Source organism: Epinephelus moara, chromosome 3, assembly GCF_006386435.1.
Source record: "Epinephelus moara isolate mb chromosome 3, YSFRI_EMoa_1.0, whole genome shotgun sequence".
NCBI classification, from domain to species: Eukaryota; Metazoa; Chordata; class Actinopteri; order Perciformes; family Serranidae; genus Epinephelus; species Epinephelus moara.
In genome coordinates this window covers 18,443,937-18,464,106 of record NC_065508.1, presented here as the reverse complement: position 1 = coordinate 18,464,106, position 20,170 = coordinate 18,443,937, and the positions used below count along the sequence as shown (strand labels likewise).

The following is a 20,170-nucleotide window of genomic DNA, read 5'->3' as shown; positions in this document are numbered from 1 at the left end:
ATTTTTTTATAATTAATTGTATTTGCACTATATGACCAAAAGTATGGCTGTATAGTTTTGAACTTGGGCTGTTTTCCATGGTTTGCGCCTCTTTGTTCTAAATAAGGGAACGTTTAATCAAACAGCAAACAGTTATATTTTAGACAATAGTGTGCCTCAAGCTTTTTGGCAGCAGACTGGGCAAGGGCTTGGACCTGTTTTAACCCGGTGCACAAGGTGAGGTCCATATGGAAAAAGGTTTTCTGAGTTTGGTGTGGAAGAACTTGACTAGCTGGCACAGAGGCCTGACCTCAACCTCTCCCAACACTCGCGGGATGAACTGGAATGCCAAAAGTGAACCAGACCATATCACCTCACTGGTGCTCTTGTGGCTGAATGGAAATAACTTCTTGAAGCCTGGTTCCAAATCTGGGGCCTGAGGTGTCAGGGTGCATCCCTGGCCTTCACCTGCCAAATGTCTCTTAAATTAGCACATACCGACCAGGATGAGACACAAAAAGACCACAAAGAGATGCAAAGGAAAAGCAAAGACACACATAAGAACTAGAAAAGGGGTAAAGCAAACACAACGAGACAAAAAATGGCTACAAAGAGACACAAAAAGACCATAAAGGGTGCAAAATTATTTTAAAAAACACACAAATGACCTCAAAGAGACACAAAATAACTACAAGAAGAGGCAACAATCAAGAAGAGACACAAAAGGACTATATGGAAACACAAATCAACCAAAAAAGACACAAAATGAACACAACAAAAATGGGAAAATCACCACTAAGTCTGAGTGTGTGTTTCCAGCCCAGTGTAAGAGAGGTGGTGGGGCCTTTAAACTGTTCCCAGGGGCCCATTGTCTCAAAACCCGCCCATGTTTCCAGCATATTGGTTTTGAAATGAGATGATCCACGGTCACATGTGGGTGTCATGTCCATATTTTTGACCATTTAAAAGAATATGAGTGTAATAAATCTGCAGCCTATGTGAAGATAAGTAACTGTAGGTGCTGCATGAATGACAGCGGTTTCTACAGTGAGAGACGGCGTACATTGTCCATCTTTGTCTCCCTCATGTTTTATTATCATAATGGCATATATGGTTCTTTTAAAGTATAATAATATGGACATTGTTCTTTACCACAGACCGTAAAGCTGGAGACCCTTCCCAAGCAGGAGGTGACCAGACAGACGGCAAGCTAAAAGACTCAAAGGAGAGGTGGGTTGCTCCATGGTGCACACACAGTTCAATATCTCTGTAGTTAGTCTCCTGGTTTTGTCTGAATCATTGCACACATCCTCTTTCTCAGCTCTGCTTCTTTATTCTCTCTCAATTATTTAGACTTTATCAGCCACATCCCAACTGTTTCAGTCAATGCGATGGTTTCTCTCCTCCATAAAGAGAGCCCTCTCGCTGACTCAGTGGTGCACTTATGCGGACGCAGATGCACACACACACACAGCTCATCTGACTCAATGTCGTTGTCATCTTTCTGTGGAACTCGCACTTCGATCCATTTTATTTCTCTTTTAAACTTTTTTTCCCAGCTCCTTAGTCACTTTATTTTTCTCCTCCATGCTGCGTCTGAACACACAAAGTCCACAGACCTGTTGGCCGAAAGCACAGCTGAAAATGAGTCAATAAAGAATGTGAAGCTTTTCTTCAGAAAAAGTCTCTTGTATTTACAGGCACAGTTTATGCACACCCATGTACTGTAGAGTTCAGCATTAAGGACTATTTCACCTTTAAATGTGGCTCCAATAAAAAGACACTAGTACAATATACTTCACGTCAGCTCTCATTAGTATGTTTGTGAACTTGCAAATGGCAATAAATGATCACATCATGGAGAAAATAAATAGTCCATTTGTTTATTTTTCAGTACATACAACTTGAATTCAAGAGAAAGATTCAGATTTTATTTGGTGACTACAATAAAAATAAAACTGCCGATCTCTTTCAGGAAAATGATGTACTCAGATATGGTTGGCACTTTTGGATAACTTGCACAAACAGATAAAATACACAGCCAAAATTACACCACTAGGCCCAAACTGTTTGACGAAAATGCCATGTTCTTTTCCTTTAAAAGCATTATCACGCTGTTCACGTCAGCAGGAGTGGAGTCATTATGTGTGACTGCAGACAGAATGCATCATGGGATGACTGTACTCACTGAAAATGGCTCTGCTTGTCACCTTAGCAATTACTTTAAACTGATCTCTGAGTGTTACAGGTTTCATTAAAGGCAGTACTGACAATGTCTCGAGCTCCGAGGCTGCCGCAGTGACACACAGCTTCACGACCAATCACACAAATCTAAAAGTTCACTCACTGTATGAGATGAAGGGAGAGAAGAGAACTTTTTCTTACCAAAAGAAATGCTAGAGAACCTCTTCTATAACCAAAACGAAACCGTTTAAACATTCTCTGATTCTGTACCGACCTTTGACGAAGTTTCACTGCCTCCCTTTTTGCAGTGACTCTCCAGGCCACCTAGAAGAGAAGGTGTCGCAGCTGGAGTCCATGCTGAAGAGGCTGCAGGATGACCTGCAAAAGGTGCTTTGACTTTCATGAATGTTTTTCTCTGTATTAATATTTTCAGTGAGCTCCACGGCAGAGTGAGCAGGTAGGAGAAAGTATTTGAATTGTCCAGCTTCTGTCGCTGAAGAGAGATGATTTGTATTTTGTGAGGCAGGCTTTTGCTTATTTGTGCAAATCCTCGGATGCATTCAGCAACTGCAAGCCGCAGTGGGCTCACTGTAAATGCATTAAAGGAGCAGTGTGTAAGATTTAGGAGGATTTAGTGGCATCTAGTGGTGAGGATTGCAGATTGCAATCAGCTGAAACCTCTCCCAGTTAGGCCGGAGATATACTTGCTTTCAAACCATGCGTTTGCAGTGACAGCCGGCTGTATTGTGAATGGAATGACTCACATACTTGCCTATGAACTAAAGATGTTACTGCAGGATTCCACTAGAGGGCACACCAGAGAACTTACACCATATCGAGCTGTGGTTCCCAACTGCTGTGTCGCGGTCCAAAAGTGGGTCGCGGGTCCATTCTAAATGGACCACAAGTGACTCAGAAACACATCTTGTCCGAGTGAATGAATAATGAACGGCAAACTAGCTCAACAACATGGGCAAACGCAAGTATGACACTGAATATTTTAAACTGTGTGGACCTTAAACTAATGACTGAGGACAAATCTGGACCCTGTGGCTGGACCAGTTGGGAACCATTGATATAGAGCTTTCAGATATGCCTGATGTAAACAATTAACACAGCAACACTCGAGGAGGTTACTCTATTGTTAATTCTAAGATCAGCGTGGATCACGGCAAAAAAAAATTGACAGCAGCACCTTCATAGATGATTTGTGTAAAGGATATCTTGACAATAGTAAGTTTCTTTCTCTTGTTCTGCCAACACTGCCACAACCATTCAGCCCATCCCCTTAATTTCAGAGGACATGCACAACCAAAGCTCCAAACGGACGCAAGGTAGCCGTCATGTGCATGCAAACACGTTGGTAAAAGCAAGTATATCTCCAACCTTAAAATTCCTCCAGTGCTCAGAGTTCAGAATATTTTTACAAGGACCAAAATTATCTGCAGAGGTCTCCTCCTCTCCAAGACAAACAAACCTGGTGATTAAAACCATTAAAAACACTGAATAAAGCAGTTTCACGTTACAAATCAGTCCTTCTTTGATGCTGTCAGAGACAGGCCACTAACGTAGCATCTGCTAATGTGTGCTCACCTTTTTCCTCTGCGGACTTAAGATCCAGACATTCACGAGGTTTTTACCAGGAGCCGAATTATCCCCAGAGATCTCTTCCTTTCCATAATAACCAGACCTGGTGATTTAAACTAGTAAAATTACTGAATAAAGCACTTTTACACTAAAAAAAAAAAATCTGGTTTTGCAATGCTGTCATTGTGGAGAGGCTTCTAACTACAGCAACTGACGCAAAAATGTGAATGGCCTTATCTAGAGCTCGTGTTTGGTTTGCCCAGTCTGGGCTGCTGTAGAAAAATGGCAGTGCAATATGGCCTGATGCGTAGACGAGGGCCTACACCCTATGTAGATATAAACGGCTCATTCTAAGGTAACAACAACAACACAACAGTTCTTATTTTCAGGTGATTTTACACTAAAGAAAACATATCTGCTAATATATCCCCCTAAATCCTACACACTGGACCTTTAAATACAAAAACACTCAAAAAGCATTTATTTATTCCTAATTTTGTTGTAAATTTGTACAGTAATATTTCAGATTTTTTTAATATTCCAACATCATACTTGTAAAAATGTATGTACCACAACCTTGTCAATATTTTCTAGTACATCTCAACTAATGTATGTATGTATGTAGATATCAATGAGTACTGTATGTGATGAACTCTCAGAAACAGCCGCTTGACAAAAACAGTTCTCAGCACAAAGTCCACTTGTGTTTTTTTCAAAGTTTTCGGCCATATTTCATGGCCTTCCTCAGCAGATGGAGTTACTGCAGTCAGTCAGCAGCAGACAGGTGGACCTTGTGTTGAGATTTCCTGGTCAATAGTGTCTGTATGTACACATGTCGAAATATTTTAGATCTCCCAATTACATGGAATGTTTTATTTTCAACTTTATTGTTCATTACAGATTCATTTAATGAATATTTTTTAAATCAAGCAATCCTTTAGTCTGTCAAGAATAATAGTAAATACCCATTTGGTGCCCAACAGTAATTGATTATTTGATCAACAGAAAATTAAACAGATTAATATAACTGATAAATCGTCTATGTCGTTTATTAAGCAAAAATGAAACACTTTCTCTGTTTTATATATCATGGTAAATTGAATATTTTTTGGATTTTGAGCTGTTGGTCGTACAGAACAAGCACTTTAAAGTTGTCACCTCGGGCTCTGGGCAGTTGTGATGGACATATTGCACTATTTTTTGACATTTTATTGATTAAATAATTAATTTGTGAGATTATTCAATTAGAAAAATAATCAGTAATTGCAGCCTGTACCCATCATAGGTGATTAGTTGCTTACTCAGTCCGACCAGCAGCCTAAAACCCCAAAGCACAGAGTCAACTATCATTTAGAGTCTGAACTGATATGATTTCTGTCAGAGGTCACCTCAGTGACTTTTTTTCTAATTGTGAGTTTTTATACCGAGCTCTGTGCTTATGTGTGCCCACTAGTTTCCTTAAAGCCACCGCTGTACCTGACGCTCCCCTCCCGTTCCTGCCACAGCGATCTGAGCGACGGCTTTTGTTTTGTTGTGTGCTGGTGTCTTTCAGGAGAAGGAGGACAAGGCGGTGCTGCAGGCCGAGGTGCAGAGCCTCAGGCAGAACAACCAGCGGCTGCAGGAGGAGTCGCAGAGCACAGTGGCTCGCCTCATCAAAGTCACCGAGCTGCTGTGCAACGTCAACAAGCCCTGTTAGCTCCGCTGCTGCACGCACGAAACACACAAATCGGTGGTTAGATGCAAATCGTACAGCGTGCTCGTACGCTCAGTATACTCATTCTGTTTATACATATTTGCAAAAGGCAGACACACACACACACACACACACACACACATGCATCCTCTTCAGTCTGTGTGTTACCACAGTCTCAATCCTGAATCCTGGACCTGCCTGCTGGTGAGGGAGTATGCAAATCAACTCATTAAAAAAAAAAAAAAAGAAAGAAAGAAATGACATTTCCAACATCCCATGACCTTCACAGACTGACCAGTGTGCAGCTCTCAGGCTGCTGTGTGGGTACGCTGTGCCAGAGTGCTTCTCTTGGTGTGTATGATACAGTATGTGCGTGGACGTGTGCCTCGTGTGTGTGTGTGTGTGTGTGTGTGTGTGTGTGTGTGTGTGTGTGCATCTCTTACTGTACCTTGCTTCAAATACTTGACAAGCTGGGCTGAATAGCACTTGCATAAAAAGTGGCAATTAAGACTGAGAGACACTGTATAGCATGTTTGGTGGTGTCTTATCCGAAATGACCAAAAGTGTATATATATATCACCAATAATATATGTGAACAGTAGTATTGCTATCCTCTCTGCCAGACGTGTAGTTGCGATGTCTGAGTGTGGCTCCGCCCCGGCGCTGATAGTGTGGAAGGCAAGGAAAAAAAAAAAAAAAAGGGAACATGACAATGACAAGCCTGTAGGCAGCCTTCTACTTCAAAAGATGTAATGATGCTAGCTGACTGGCCTCAGAGCAAGGCCTGTTATGTAAGGACATCATTCTCTGCCCTCTTCACTTCTCAGAAGTACTGTATTTAAGACACTGGAGTTTTTAGGGTGAGACTATTTAAAAGAAAAAAAGAAACCCATACATAAAAAGGACGTACAGTAAACTGGAAAAAAAAACTGAGCATGCTTGTTCCTCCCGGAAGTGTGTATGAAAACAGTATTAAAGGGATACTGAAAAGGGTTATACCTCTCCTGAAGACGCAGACAATGGCAGGAAAAGAACTGCTTCAGCTTCCTTCCATGATTGCCTGTAGCTGTTTTCTTCTAACCTCACTATTGTAGCAGCCATACTGTAGAAGATCTCCTCCTGCTGGCCTGAACCACAAAATGCCAAAAGGCAGCTTTTTTTCTTTCAGCTGGCAAAATAGCTTTAGGTGTCAGAGTTAAAACACCTTGAACTAATAGTGAAATACAGAATATTGTATTTAAATATGTTTTGTGTTTGGCGGATGTCTACAGTGACCATTTTTGGGTAATTGTTTACTATGGCTTACGAGTGGTAGCGGTAAGGACAATAGGTGAAATCTTACCATTCCACCCTGATGTGTGTTTGTGTGTGTTTCTGTGTCGTTCTTGCACTTTCTTTTTTTGTAAAATCAGCACTGGACAGGGCACATACTGTACTTTATTTAGCCCAGGTTACGTCTCACTCAACATGAGAAGGTGGATAAGATCTCATCCTCCCCCACTGACGCCACCTTTACCTCACCTTTTTGTGTCCCACTGCTGACGGCGCCAACAGCCAACATGTGTTCAGAGGAGTCGGACTGCTTCTCCTCAGTGCCAACGAAAAAGCCCAGGCAGCTCTCCGGAAATCAAACTGAACTGACACACAAACTAAACCCTGACGACAAACTATGACAAAAAGGGATGCCAAACGTTCGCCAGTCACTCAGACTCTCTTGTTTCTTGTACAAACTTCCTCTTGTAATTTTATTTTAGAGTCACTGTGAATACCTGGTACCAGCATATTAAGATACAGTATATACAGATTAAATTATGAATCTAAACTTTATCAGTATGTGAAGATACTGTATGTACAGCTGAACTGTTCCATGTTAGTGCATTGGGTTGTGTATGCCCTCCTTTTGCAGGATGATTATGCAGACAAGTGTTATCCGTGGCCATGCAGGCGTCCTGTTTCATCTCCCGTACATGCTGAAGCCTCATGACTGAACAGGGAGACGGCGGTGTGAGAAGACCTGTTTTACTGTGTCTTGTATAGTTATTTAGATTGTAGGAGGTTGGTCAAGCATGAGAATGTGCCAAGCAACTTCCAAGCTCCCCTCTGTATGTGTGTATGTATAAAAATGTAACTTATTAATCATGCAAATGTGGATTTTCTTGTAGCTGTTTAAACTGGAGGGAAGTCTTGAGGAAAAAAAATGTGAAATAGGGCAGGAAGGAAAAGTGGGCTTGGTTATAAATTTTAGTTTCTTTTGTAGAAAACCAACAACCATGATATGATATGACAACATACTATCTGCAAATCTTGCTAAATGTGACTATGGTTCTTATTATCATACTAGTATTGAGCTATTTCAGCTATAGCTCTTACATATTTAATAAGGTCTTAAAACACCATTAGGTACGCCTTAATGAGTGAAACTCTTCTTTCAGAATGGATGGTTAAACTGGTCATACTGGTGTTATGTGAAGGATTATTTCTCTGACTTTGTGCCTACCAGAAAATGTAATGTATGTTAACCCAGCTTAGTGACCTCATTTCTTTGTCTTTGGTTGCACTTACTGAGGTTTTTTAGCGGCAGATGAAGGATTTTCTAAGAGACCGTTGCAACATCTGGTCTTTCATCTGCTGCGCGAGGAAAAGTCACTGAGTAACACATGATCCGAAAGAACAGATAATAGTAATAATAATAGATGTGTGTTGTTGGTCTGAAGAATCACTGAAGCTTGATGAGTACCACCGATTGTTCGAAGAAGCAAACCGACAAATATATGATTTTTAAAAAGTGAATTAAAAGGACAAAGGTGCTGAAAATGACTGATGATGCATTGAAATCAAGTTTAAGTTGAAATGAATGTGTTGAATGGCGTATGCTTCCCCTACGGGATGATTATTTTGGTATTTAATTATTTAAAAATAAATTGTCTCAGAAAATCTAACAAGAGTATTTGAAAAAAAAGAAACTGACTGTGGCTCAATGACCTAAAAGGGACAAAAGGGGGAAAATACACAATATGTTGGGTGTCACACGCTGCTCTACTTGACCTTATCTGGAAATGAGTTAACGCAGATGTTTTATCAACACAGTGACTAATCACACAAAGGCAGATAATGTTGAGATAGCAGACCGTGAGATATGATGAAATGATTGTGGGAGGTGTTGTCATTTTGTTTTGGTTTGCAGAGGATAAATAACTCCCGAAAAAAAGAAAAGAAAAGCAAATAGCTGGAATAAAAGGTCAGATTTTTTTAATCTTTTGTTTACTCAGCAGCACAGACAGCACAGAGAACATGGCAGGCCAGTAAGACAAGATCACTGCTCAGAAAACTAGAAGTGTTTAAATTGGTTGCAGTGGAGTTTAGAGGTAAAACAATTCCATAATTATCTTACAGGCCGTTTGATTTGCAGTAAGGGGCTGTTTGTTATTTTTGAGAGGGGAGGGGTGGTGCAAAATGGGAGAGGGACTTCAAATAAGTTATGTTTTTTATTTGGCTCAAGGCCCTGACACACCAAGACAAGATCAGTCAATGCTGGGCCGTCAGTGAGCATCTGTTGCCCTCATCTGTGTGGTGTTTCCTGCACTGTTGCCCCTTGTCACCCTCCTTGGCTTTTTCTTTCTTTTTTTTTTGGCTGATTCGGCATGATAAATCTGTGACAGCAGGGCCCATCAGTGAATGAAATCACTCTGATTGGCAGTTCAGCCCACTGCATGAGAAAAGAAGCAAGTGAGGAAAGTAAACAAATGGCAAGAGGGAATGACATCAAAACACACTTGTTACATAAGGTAAGATTTTTTTTCTCTAGCAGAAATGTTTTGTGGTGGTTTGTGTTATTATTCTCTGGTGCATGGTAAATATGCCCTGTTCATTTAACACTGGATTGTGCTATTAATGTGCTAACTGGCTAACTAGCTTCCAGTTTCCCTTTTTGAATGCCAGAACCAGTCTACTGTTATTTCCTCTCACACAGGCGCAGAACGTACATGGTGTAGTCTTTGCTTTGTGTTCATGTGCAACTTTTTGACTGAGACACAGGCTACGTGAAGCAATGCAACAGTTGGTTTTTGTTGCCGCCAGTTGTTTGAAGTCTATTTGGTGTGTCCGGGCCTTCAACCTTTAATGGTCATATTTTGTATTTACTTTAAATACCCTCAGAACTCTAAAACCCGTAAGTGGGTTTGAAATGCATGTGTGTCTGTTTGCCTTTTGCCTAATAGAATTAGCTGTTTATTTTTGGTGATAACTACCTCTGCACTGTTTGCTTGTTGCTTGCTTGACTCCATATTTGGTGTGAATATACAAAAATATGTTTCTTGATGGTGGAGGGAGGGTCATACATTCCCCCCCAGTCATTCATGGGGCTCAAGGCAAAATATTTGCAGGGAGGTTCAAGATAATAAAGCAAACAAAGTTACACCCCAGCCACCCATGTCCTCTGATAAGTAAAGTACAGTCCCTAAGACTGACTTACACAGCAGCAGAGTTGACATCAACAAGTCACTTAAAGGGAAACTTTGGTATTTTTCAATTTTTCAACCCGGACCCTATTGGGAAGAACAACTTTTGAGCAGCGGCTGTATATCAGTGTAAATAGTGTAATCTTTAAGGCAATAGCGCACCATCAGCTAACATCCACTAAAAGTGCTTGTTTTTGCCACTGACAGGCTCAGAATGTTAAGTGTGGAAAAGAGCCTAAAAAGAAATAAAATGTCTACCTTTTGCTTGATCTGGTCTGTTTGTCCTTGTCTTACTGCAACAACTAAACTCACAAGACAATGTCAGACAATAACAATCAGTGGCAATACAAGTGCTTTTAGTGGACATACATTGACAGTGCGCTAATTCCCATTGCAGCCCATTTCACGACTTTGAGATGCAGCCCTCTCGCTCAATACTGGACCAGTTCTTAAAAAAATTGTTGTTCCTATTGGTCACTTAGGCGCAAAAATATGGATTGAAACAGACTGAAAATTACCCAAGTTTCTCTTGAAGTAAGATTTTTAACTATTAACTGCTCACTCTACATCTCTAGTTTCTTTCACTAAGCAAAAACAAAAGAAAAAAACAAGAGTGTTATCAGTAATATTTTATGTCTTAATTGATTTGCATGATTGGAAACACAATCAGAAATAGAAACGCTATTGTGACTCAACAGTGTGCGTAGGATGTCAACACGTGAAGGAATCGTGGGCATATAAGATTGAAGATTTGGAAGATTTAGAGATGACTGTTTTTCCCCTCTGTTCTCAAAGGTGTCACAGGAGTGCAGCGTCTGATTCGGAGCACCTGGACTGAGTGCTCCTGGGGAGATAAAGCCCAGCTCCAGTGTTGCTTGCTCTGTCACTAATAAGGCTGCCCTCTCCGGCGTCTGCACATTTTGGCCTTTGTTTGGTTATTGCCCCTTACACCACACAATTTTCATTTACTCACATCTACATCACTTACATATCAGCCACACTCCATATGTAGTTCTTTTTTTTAGTTGTTTATTTTGATACAATAAGTACCTGGTAGAGGTAGATCTTAAATTGTCCAGGAGCAGAGGTAAGGTCATTTTAGTCTGAAGCAACAACACGATTTGTCTCAGACAGAGGTCGTAACCAAATCAGATTGGCTGAAAAGAATAGAATGTATAAGAGCAAGAGAGATGTTAAAAGGGAAACTGACTCACAATGTACTATGTGGGAAGCAGCATGCTGCTGACGTCTTAAAACATGAGGCCTCTGCTGTAATTGAACTAACAACAGAATGAGTAGTATACAAAACTATTGACTTTATTTATATGAGAAAATAATGTTTTTGCTATAAAAGGGAAAGACCAGAGGTGGAAGAAGTACTCAGATCTTTTACTTAAAGGAGCAGTGTGTAGTGGCATCTAGTGATGAGGACTGCAGATTGCAACCGGCTTTAACATCTCTCATGTGCCAAGTGTAAACTCCCACTTAGAATTCTTTCAGTGTTCATTGTTCAGGAGGTTTTTACTGGAGGTTGAATTATCCACAGACATCTCTTCCCCTCCAAAACAGACAGACTCATTGATTAAAACCAGTAAAAACACTGAATAAAGGAGTTTCACGTTATAAATCAGTGTTTCTCTGATGCCATTTGGCTCATTGCAGAAGGGCTGCTAGCCCAGCACCTGCTTATGTGTTCTCACCAGTGTGTGCTCAACTTTTTTCTGATCCAGACGTCCATGAGGTGTTTACCAGGAGCTGAATTATCCAGAGCTGAAGTATACGCAGAGGTCTCTTCCTCTCCAAAGGACTGAAACAGGTAAAAACACTGAATGCAGCAGTTTCACGTTAAAAAAATCACTGGGTGCGTTCAGAATCACATACCTTTTCTTTTTACTTTTAGTAGGTACTGCAGCTACACTTAAAAGCAGTGGTGTAGTGGAGGGTATACTCAGGTATATGGGGTATAACCACTTCTTTTTCTATCCAGTTACAATATACCCACCTATCAGCTAAAAAGCCATTGTAATATATAGGAGAGTATGCCCACTTCCTCATCAGTAACCTACCTATCTACCTAGTAGTGCACCCACCTCATCAACTACCACTACACCACTGCTTAAAAGGTATGTACTGTAGGTATGTACACAAGTGGGACATACTACTTCCTCATAACATTACACCCTGAACTTTGGCCCTTTTACTCCTACATCTGTTACCATGGAGATAAAAACAAAATGCTGTACACCGAGCTCACTAGAGACGGAGGTTGACTAGGGCACGTATTTTGCAATACGTAATAACTGCTTACATTAAGGAATCCAACATATTATATTCAATAGTAAAAAGAAATAGGCTATACACTTCTCTGTTGTCGTTATTTAATACTTATGTCCTTTTGTCGTTGGTTTTACATATGATTATTTCTCTAAATTAAACAGTTAATACCCCTGTTATTACGAGTCAAGTCATCAGTCACCTGAATGTGCTGCCATCCATCATTACAACTCCTGACAGTCGATGTCACGTATGTTCCACTGCACAGAGGATTATGGGTCAAAACAGCCAGAAAAGCATGTTGGCTTGCATACTGCAAAATCAGACCGGATGTAGTAGAACATCCTGGTATTTTTGGCGTACTGCGTTTGACATACTATGTATTGGGACATACTACATTTTTTCCTGGCATACTATATGGTATGGTAGCATGGATATTGGAACGCACAGACTGTGTTTCCAACACGGCTTGCCTCAGAGGGGCTGCTAACTATAGCGGCCAGTGTGAAAGCGTGAATGGCCCTATCTAGAGCCAGTGTTTGTTTTGTCCATTCAGGGCTACTGTAGAAATATGGAGGTGCAACATGGCAGACTCCACTGACAAGGACCTGCTCCAAATGTAGATATAAACGGCTCATTCTAAGGTAATGAAAACACAATAATTCCTATTTCAGGTGATTATACACTAAAGAAAACAAACGTATATTCCATTTCTGACCATTTATCTTTCTAAGTCCTTCACACTGGACCTTTAAGTAAAAGTAGCAATACCACAATTAAAAAATACTCTGTAGCTCTCTCTGTATACTCTGAATGTAGCAGAGGACTTTCATTTTGATGAAATTAAGGACATTTACACCACAAATTGATGCAGAAAAGGCAAAAATCTGTGCAAGAATATTCACAATAATGTAGGAAAATAAGTGTTAGATGCTTAGAATTTTCTGGCGGAGGATCCTCAAACCCTCTGTTTCACACGTGTCCCCCCCACCAATCTTAAAACTGAACCTACGCTCTTGGCTAATTGCATTTTATCCACGTCAGTGGTTCTCTGCAGCCTGCTGTGTTTCAGTCATACCAGCTGGTTATTTGCAGTGATGTTCCAGGTGTAAATCAATCCCACAGCTCAAATGAAACCCAGCAGCTCAGAGAAGGAGGATTAAAAAACACTCATCTCTCACAATCAAACTGCTTCATGTCCTAAATCTGATTTTTACGGTCGTTGCATGACACATAAAAAAATTTTATTTTATAAAAAATGTGCTTGCAGCTTATCACTGCTCATTAGCTGATGATATCTGAATGATCTGGCTTTGGTTTTTAAGGAATTTGACAGGACTTCAATGGATCTGAATGAGACGTGACTTAAACTTTTGAGAATCTTTGGAAAAACTTTGATTTAATCTCGACCCTCCTGTCTTAATGTAATTGTGTCATCATCAAGTCTGAAACACTGTCAGCAAGAACTATTGATACTGAGGATTTCTGGGTGTGTGCTTGAGTTGGACTGAAGATATGTGTCGACGTTGAATTGTGTCAGCAGTAGAAATAGGAGCTCTGTAACCATGACACTTAACCAACTTTTAAAGGATCCAAGAAACAGTTTAACTTCCATAAAGATAAAAAACACAAGTGTTAAAGTCCATAAAATCCTTATTAGTCATTGTTTTTCATCTTTAAATCTTGACTCTTTGCCCCATCCTTGAAGAGCACCTGATTTCTTTTTACAGCTAACTACAAAGAGCCTTAACCCAGTGCAGCACTCCCTATTTTTTCCCCATTATCAGTTTAACTTCCTGTTTGTCACTTCCATCAGCTGAGAAAGCATGGTGCGGCACCGAGCTCTGTCCCTGACCCTTTAAAACTCCCCCATAATAGCTGGTCAGTCATGATGCGGCTTTGTTTGTCGAGACAGTTTCTGTCATTTAACATCCTACAGGGAACTGAAAAATGCTGACAGAATAAATCATAAAACCTCTTCAGTTATTCAGACTCATGTTTCGAAACTATTAGACCATAATTACACAATCTGACACCAAACACAATGCTGTAACTCTAAACTTTAATTAAAAAAACATTAACTTCAATTCAAACACAACATCTGTAATTGAGATTTAGTAGTACATATAAAAATAAAACCCGTCTGTATCACATAATGTAGAGATTTAGTGTGAGATGATACAGTTTAAAAACAGCTTGAATTTCTGATTGGACGCACATTCCCATCGCCTTGAATTGATGCAGCATGAGGTAAGACAAACAGACTTTCCAAAGCTTGTTCCATGATCATAATACAGCACGACAACATCACACAAACATTTGCCAGGACTCTGTCCTCTGGAAGGCTTTCCTAAACACCAGCCGCAGAAAAACGCTTCATCTTCCCTGCCCTGACAGCAGGAGGAGAGCTGATGACAACAATGCGCCGGCCTATGTCTTTATTTGGGGTTGGAGCGCAGGACGGAGTCTTCACTAGGGGCTATGTGTCACACACAGCTCAAGGGCTTAACGCCAGTTTGACTCATCCGTGTTCTGTAAATACAGAGGCCATGTGCTGGTGTGTGTGTGTTTAGACTTGTGGTTCGCAGGGTGTATATCGTATTTTAAATGGCCAGGCCACTGTTGCCCCATACAACATGTACATGAGGCCTAATGTGAGTCTGACTGCAGCATCACTGCTGTCATCCTGCTGTAAATGACCTTTTTTTTTATATATATATCTATATTTTAATTTTTATATTTTTATTATATAGTATTATATATATTATATATTTTTTAGACAACTGTAGTACCGCACAGATGGAAACGTGCATCTACTCATGGGTAAGAGGCTCATGTTCATGACAGCCTGAGATGTAAACATTAATGGCATCCTCCTCGGCTGAGCTGTAGCGTTAGCTAGCTCAGTGGTGCTAGCAGTATCAAACTAAAGCCCTTTTTACACAGAGATCGTCACAGAAGGCCACCACGAAGTCCCTCCTTTACGCTGTCATGTATTTTTAAACAGAACCAAACAAAGGAGGCATAATTCTGCCCCAGTGTGTGATTTTAGATAACATGCCAGCATTGTGGAAGAAACAGAGGCGTGACGGCCTGATGTGTAACACAACAGTGTCTACCTCTAGTGTGACATATTACATAGGCTGTGTGTTGGCACCGTTAAACACAAACAAAGGCATAACTTGGCAATAACAATCATTTACTGTCCCTGTTAGATGGCAACTGATCCTGTCCTCTGCTTGGAGAGTGAGGAACTCGAGGATGTCATTGTCTCCCCACTTTGCGGGCATTTTTGTCCACTGTTCTTCTTCTTCGAGTTAGCTGCTAACTGCTTCTAGCTGCTTTTAAAATCTCCTGGCAGTGGGTGGCATACATAACTTGTCATCAAAACATCCCACCCATCCCATCCATGGTCCCGTCTTGATGGCTGTCCCTTTTGACAAACTGTTATTACCTTCACTGCCAGTTTAAAGGCGGGACAACTCTGTCCCCCCATTCCACAATTGTTACCTCTCTCAGTGACAGCTTACCGGCTCCAAACCGTAGCTGGGAACATGCTGGCTTATTAGCTGGTAGCTAGCTTCTAGCGGTCCAGACCACTCTGCAGAGTGAAGGGTGGTGAGGCGTTCAGGTGCCGTTCACCAACAATGACTTTATTGCAATCTTAACCACAAAACAACAAACATGGCCTTCTTATGAGGTTTAGCCATAGCCCTGAGTTTATCTAGACACTTAATTCTGCTGGTTATCATCACTCTTTGCCGCATGCCATCTTCACCATGACACCGAGAGCTGCTTCCTCCCATACGCACACTGAAGTACACACGGGTTACCCACAAGGCCACCGCCCTTAAAGGGGAAAAAGGGTGAGTCTGTAGCATGATTGTACCTTTTATAAAGAATGGCAAGGTGGAATAATGGTGTAATATTCCCGCTTTGATCAGGCAGTGCAAAGGGGGCTTAGGATGCACACTTCCTTCTGTGCAGTGAAACGGTCGGTGGGTATAGTTCAGTAGAAAGAAAATAGTTCCTACATGAAACTGATCACAACAAGGTCTGTGGATTATCTTTAGTAACTGAGTCATGATTTCTAGAAAGAGACATTGCTGTTGAGTTCTTCAAAAAGCTGAGTGCCATGTAGTTCCATTATAGTGGAGAGAAGGCTGATAGCTCTGCAGCCGATACATCCAACACTCTGCAACTCACACTAAAACAATCTAGATTGATAAATACACTGTAGGTTACAGGCCAAATATGTATTTTTGATTTATGGGTGAACTGTCCCTTTAATGTTGCTTATATCAGTCAAATTTTAAAAGCTTTGATCAATGCTTTGCATCTACAGAAACAGACATCTGATAAATATTTTATCAAGAGGTCCTCTAATGTTTAGAGATACACCCAACAGTTTATTTATCCAGCCAACCATGGAACTGAACCAACCACACTAACATTCTGTTCTTGAAATGGTTGCACTTAAATGCAACTAATACGCACGTTTAACACATTTCTGTGGACAAAACAACAGTTTTTAAATCTTGCAACCTGTTAATAAGTGATGCACCTCATATCACAAGCCATGTGCGTCAATGACAAACTAATCACAGAGTCCTGCCCTCCTGTCATAAACTCAGTTAAACATTAAGGAATGAAAAACACCAGGACACTGCAGGCTAACTGATGTATTGTGAAGCTACTTTCACTTTTTTTATGTTGTTTTGCTGAAGTGAATGTCTTTTTTAAGGCCTTAATTTTTAATAGGAGACACTAACCAGACTGCTTCTACTGTACAGTACATGCACTTTTACGTAAAAGGGTTTGTGTACTTTCTGGTACTTTCTTGGAAAGTGGCAGGGTGGATTATTAGCAGACAGCGCTGCAGCAGTGTTTCTTAATCTTCACCCTGTTTCTGGAAGGTCTCCATGTGACAAGTGGTCTTTGTTTCCCAAAACAGACAGCGAGGCAGTCCCCTCACTTTTAGCATTTTTAGTTCAGTCATAATTCAAGAGCCAAAGAAACAAAAGAAACACTATGTAACTTTTAAGATATTTTGTTGTTTTTCTGACCTTTCAGTCAGTCTCAACAAAAACAATGTTACAGACTGAATGTGATCGCACAGCATCTTACTCTATAATGTGTTTTTTAATGGCTATTACTTTATCACTCTCTCCCATCCTCCCCCATTTATCAGGGCGCTGCAGAGAATGTTTTGTTACTGGTGGAAACTAGTGAATCAGGCTGTTACTGTAGGTCCCACAGTGAGGACAGCTGAGAGGATCATTGTGGCCGTTTACAAAAAGCCTCCAACATTAAAAGGACGCCATAGTCATTAAAGGTTATCCAGATTCAGCTTTCACAATTAAAGCTGGTTTTAAATGTGGATAAAACTAAGGTTATGCATTCTCAAATGGAAAGGATGAAGCCTGTGAACACTCCTGATGTTATCACCGCTCATGGAAAGCAGTTAGAGGTTGTCACTTGTTACAAATATCTCGGTATTTGGCTTGAGACTGATTGCTGCTATGTTTTTACAGGTTCTGGATTATGGTGATCTGTTGAACACAAATGCATCTGCACATTGTTTCCACATGTTAGATACTGCATATGAGATTTGTTACAAATTATAAAGCCCTTGCTCATCACTGTAGCTTTATTCCAGGGCTGGCTGGCCTTCTCTGACCTTTCGTAGGCTCAGTCACTGGTATTTGTTCATTTATAAAGCCGTACTGGGTAAACTCTCTTCGTACATTTGTACTTCCATTGAACAGAGATCTGACTGTAGCTATAGTCTGAGATCTCACGACTTAGTTTTGTTATCTGTTCCCAGTGCACAGTCTGAGCTGGGGAAGAAAGCTTTTATGTGCTCTGCTCCTCTCACTTGGAATAACCTTCAAAAACAGTTGAAACTACGTGAATTGGTCTCTCTGCCTGATTTTAAAGCTCTCATAAGTACAAGAGTGAATGAGTTGGTTGGTTCTTGTCATTGTGTGTAGGTGTTCTAATATTTCTACATGTTGCTGTGCATCTTTTATGTTTTTTATTGTGTGGTTGTTTGGCTGTAACCTTTTGTGTGCTGCTGTCTTGGTCAGGTCTCCCTTGTAAAAGAGATGGTTGATCTCAATGGGACCTACGTGGTTAAATATGGGTTAAATACATAAATTAATTAAAGGTCCCATGTGTAGGATTTAGGGGATATACTGGCAGAAACTGAATATAATTTAATAATAATGATAACTTTATAGCACAATTCATGCATAAAATACAGTGCTGAACATAAAAGACAATCAAGACATTTTTGATAGAGAAAAAAAGATGATTAAAAACATATAATAAAATAATAATAATAATAATAATGATAATACATAAACAAAAAAAATAAATGACAAAAGAGAAGGAAAATTCAGGTAAAACTACAGGCTAAGATAAGATAAAACAACCATCAGTTAAAAATACTTTTCTTGAGAAAGCAATGGTAAAAATATGTGTTTTAAGATAGAGCCCCTTGGGGCGTCGGTGGCTTGGTGGTAGAGCAGGCGCCCCATGTACAAGGCTGTTGCCGCAGCGGCCCGGGTTCAAGTCCAGCCTGTGGCCCCCTGCTGCATGTCACTCCCTCTCTCTCTCCCCCCCTCACACTCAACTGTCCTGTCCATTAAAGGCAAAAAATGCCCAAAAAAATATCTTAACAAAAAAAAAAAAAAAAGATAGAGCCCCTAAGACCTTCAGGCAGACTGTTCTAGAGTTTAGGGGCATAGTTAACCCTTCACTAAGTCCTGCTCCCGGACGCAGACTGGCCAATCATGACGTAGCATCGGGCCGGCTCAGACCAGGGTTCGACAACAACAACACAGCTGTGCTCCATTGACTCGAATGCAGTCATTTCAGATTTCCTTCATTTTCAGGCTGGTTTTGTGGATTTGGAGCTGAATGTTGTGCCTGGGGCACGTCGTGTATTAATGATACTCGTTACCTGGAGAGGTTGGAAAAAGATATACGTTTCTTCCCTGTTCCAAAACCAAAATCAAACCCTGAAAAGTGTAGGGTTAGCTAGCTAGCTACTGAAGATATAGCCTACTGAATGTATACACATGCTGCTTTTGCTTTTTAATGATTATAACAGTGAAACAAAGACCGACCCTGCTGTACAGGAACCAGTGAAGGGAAGCAGGGAAACTTTGCTGATATTCAACCAGCTGTGTGTCATCACATTGTGCGCAGATGAATGTTGTTTGACTTCCCCCAGAGATCCCTGCCCATTCGGCGGCGGAGGTCTGGGTGCTGGCAACACTGTTCATCCGCACACACTGTGATGCCACACAGCTGGTTCAATATCAGCAAAGTTTCCCTTTATATTCATTGTCTTGTGTGGCGATCAGCAGTGATGTGGTGGTTCACTTTTACACTGTGATCTGTAGCCTATAGTTCGGCTTTAGCTTCTAACTATCTTTGTCTTTTTAACCTGTTGTTGCTGCTGAGTCAGTTTGACATCCTGGATACATCCTCCAAACACAGACTGTAGACCCCTCTGTCTGCTTCTCTCTGGAATCACTGTTTCATTTTTCCAAAAAAATATGTTATTATTTCTTCAGGGAGTGCAGTTAGTTACAGTGTGGGCTCCATGCTTACTCTGACACCATGACGGACCATAACAAAGGGGGGGGTGGCTTAGTGAAAGGTCAACTGACCAAGGCTGCCTCTCCGTATCTTTTAGTTCTGACCACTGGAACAATCAAAGGTTTAAGTCAGAGGATCTTAGGGACCTAGCAGGCACATTTATCTTGATCATATCAGACCGATAAGTTGGAGCAAAGCCATGTAGTGAACTAAAAGCCAATAAAGGAATTTTAAAATTAATTCTGTGACAGACAGGTAACCAAAGCGATGACTTTAAGATTGGAGTAATGTCTGGTTTTTGTCAGAACATATGCTGCTGCATTCTATACAAGCTGTAATTCACTTTCTGAGTCCACCAGAGAGAAGAGTGTTACAATAGTCCAGT

General features: G+C 40.7%; 1 protein-coding gene across 8 annotated transcripts in view; it reads left to right on the top strand.

Annotated features, from left to right (window-relative positions):
• The window catches only part of zmp:0000001168 (signal-induced proliferation-associated protein 1), a 49,027-nt gene extending 42,122 nt beyond the window's left edge, over positions 1 to 6,905 (top strand). For 5 of the 8 annotated variants that reach the window (XM_050038537.1, XM_050038523.1, XM_050038552.1 and 2 more), the window contains exons 14-16: positions 1,137 to 1,209; positions 2,472 to 2,550; positions 5,303 to 6,905. In XM_050038537.1, the coding sequence (XP_049894494.1) occupies positions 1,137 to 1,209; positions 2,472 to 2,550; positions 5,303 to 5,446 (296 nt within the window). In that variant the 3' untranslated portion in view covers positions 5,447 to 6,905. Of the gene's footprint in view, positions 1 to 1,136; positions 1,210 to 2,471; positions 2,551 to 5,203 lie in introns of all 8 variants that reach the window. The other 3 variants (XM_050038568.1, XM_050038576.1, XM_050038560.1) reach the window with 3 other exon arrangements.
• The last annotated feature ends 13,265 nt before the right edge of the window (positions 6,906 to 20,170 follow it).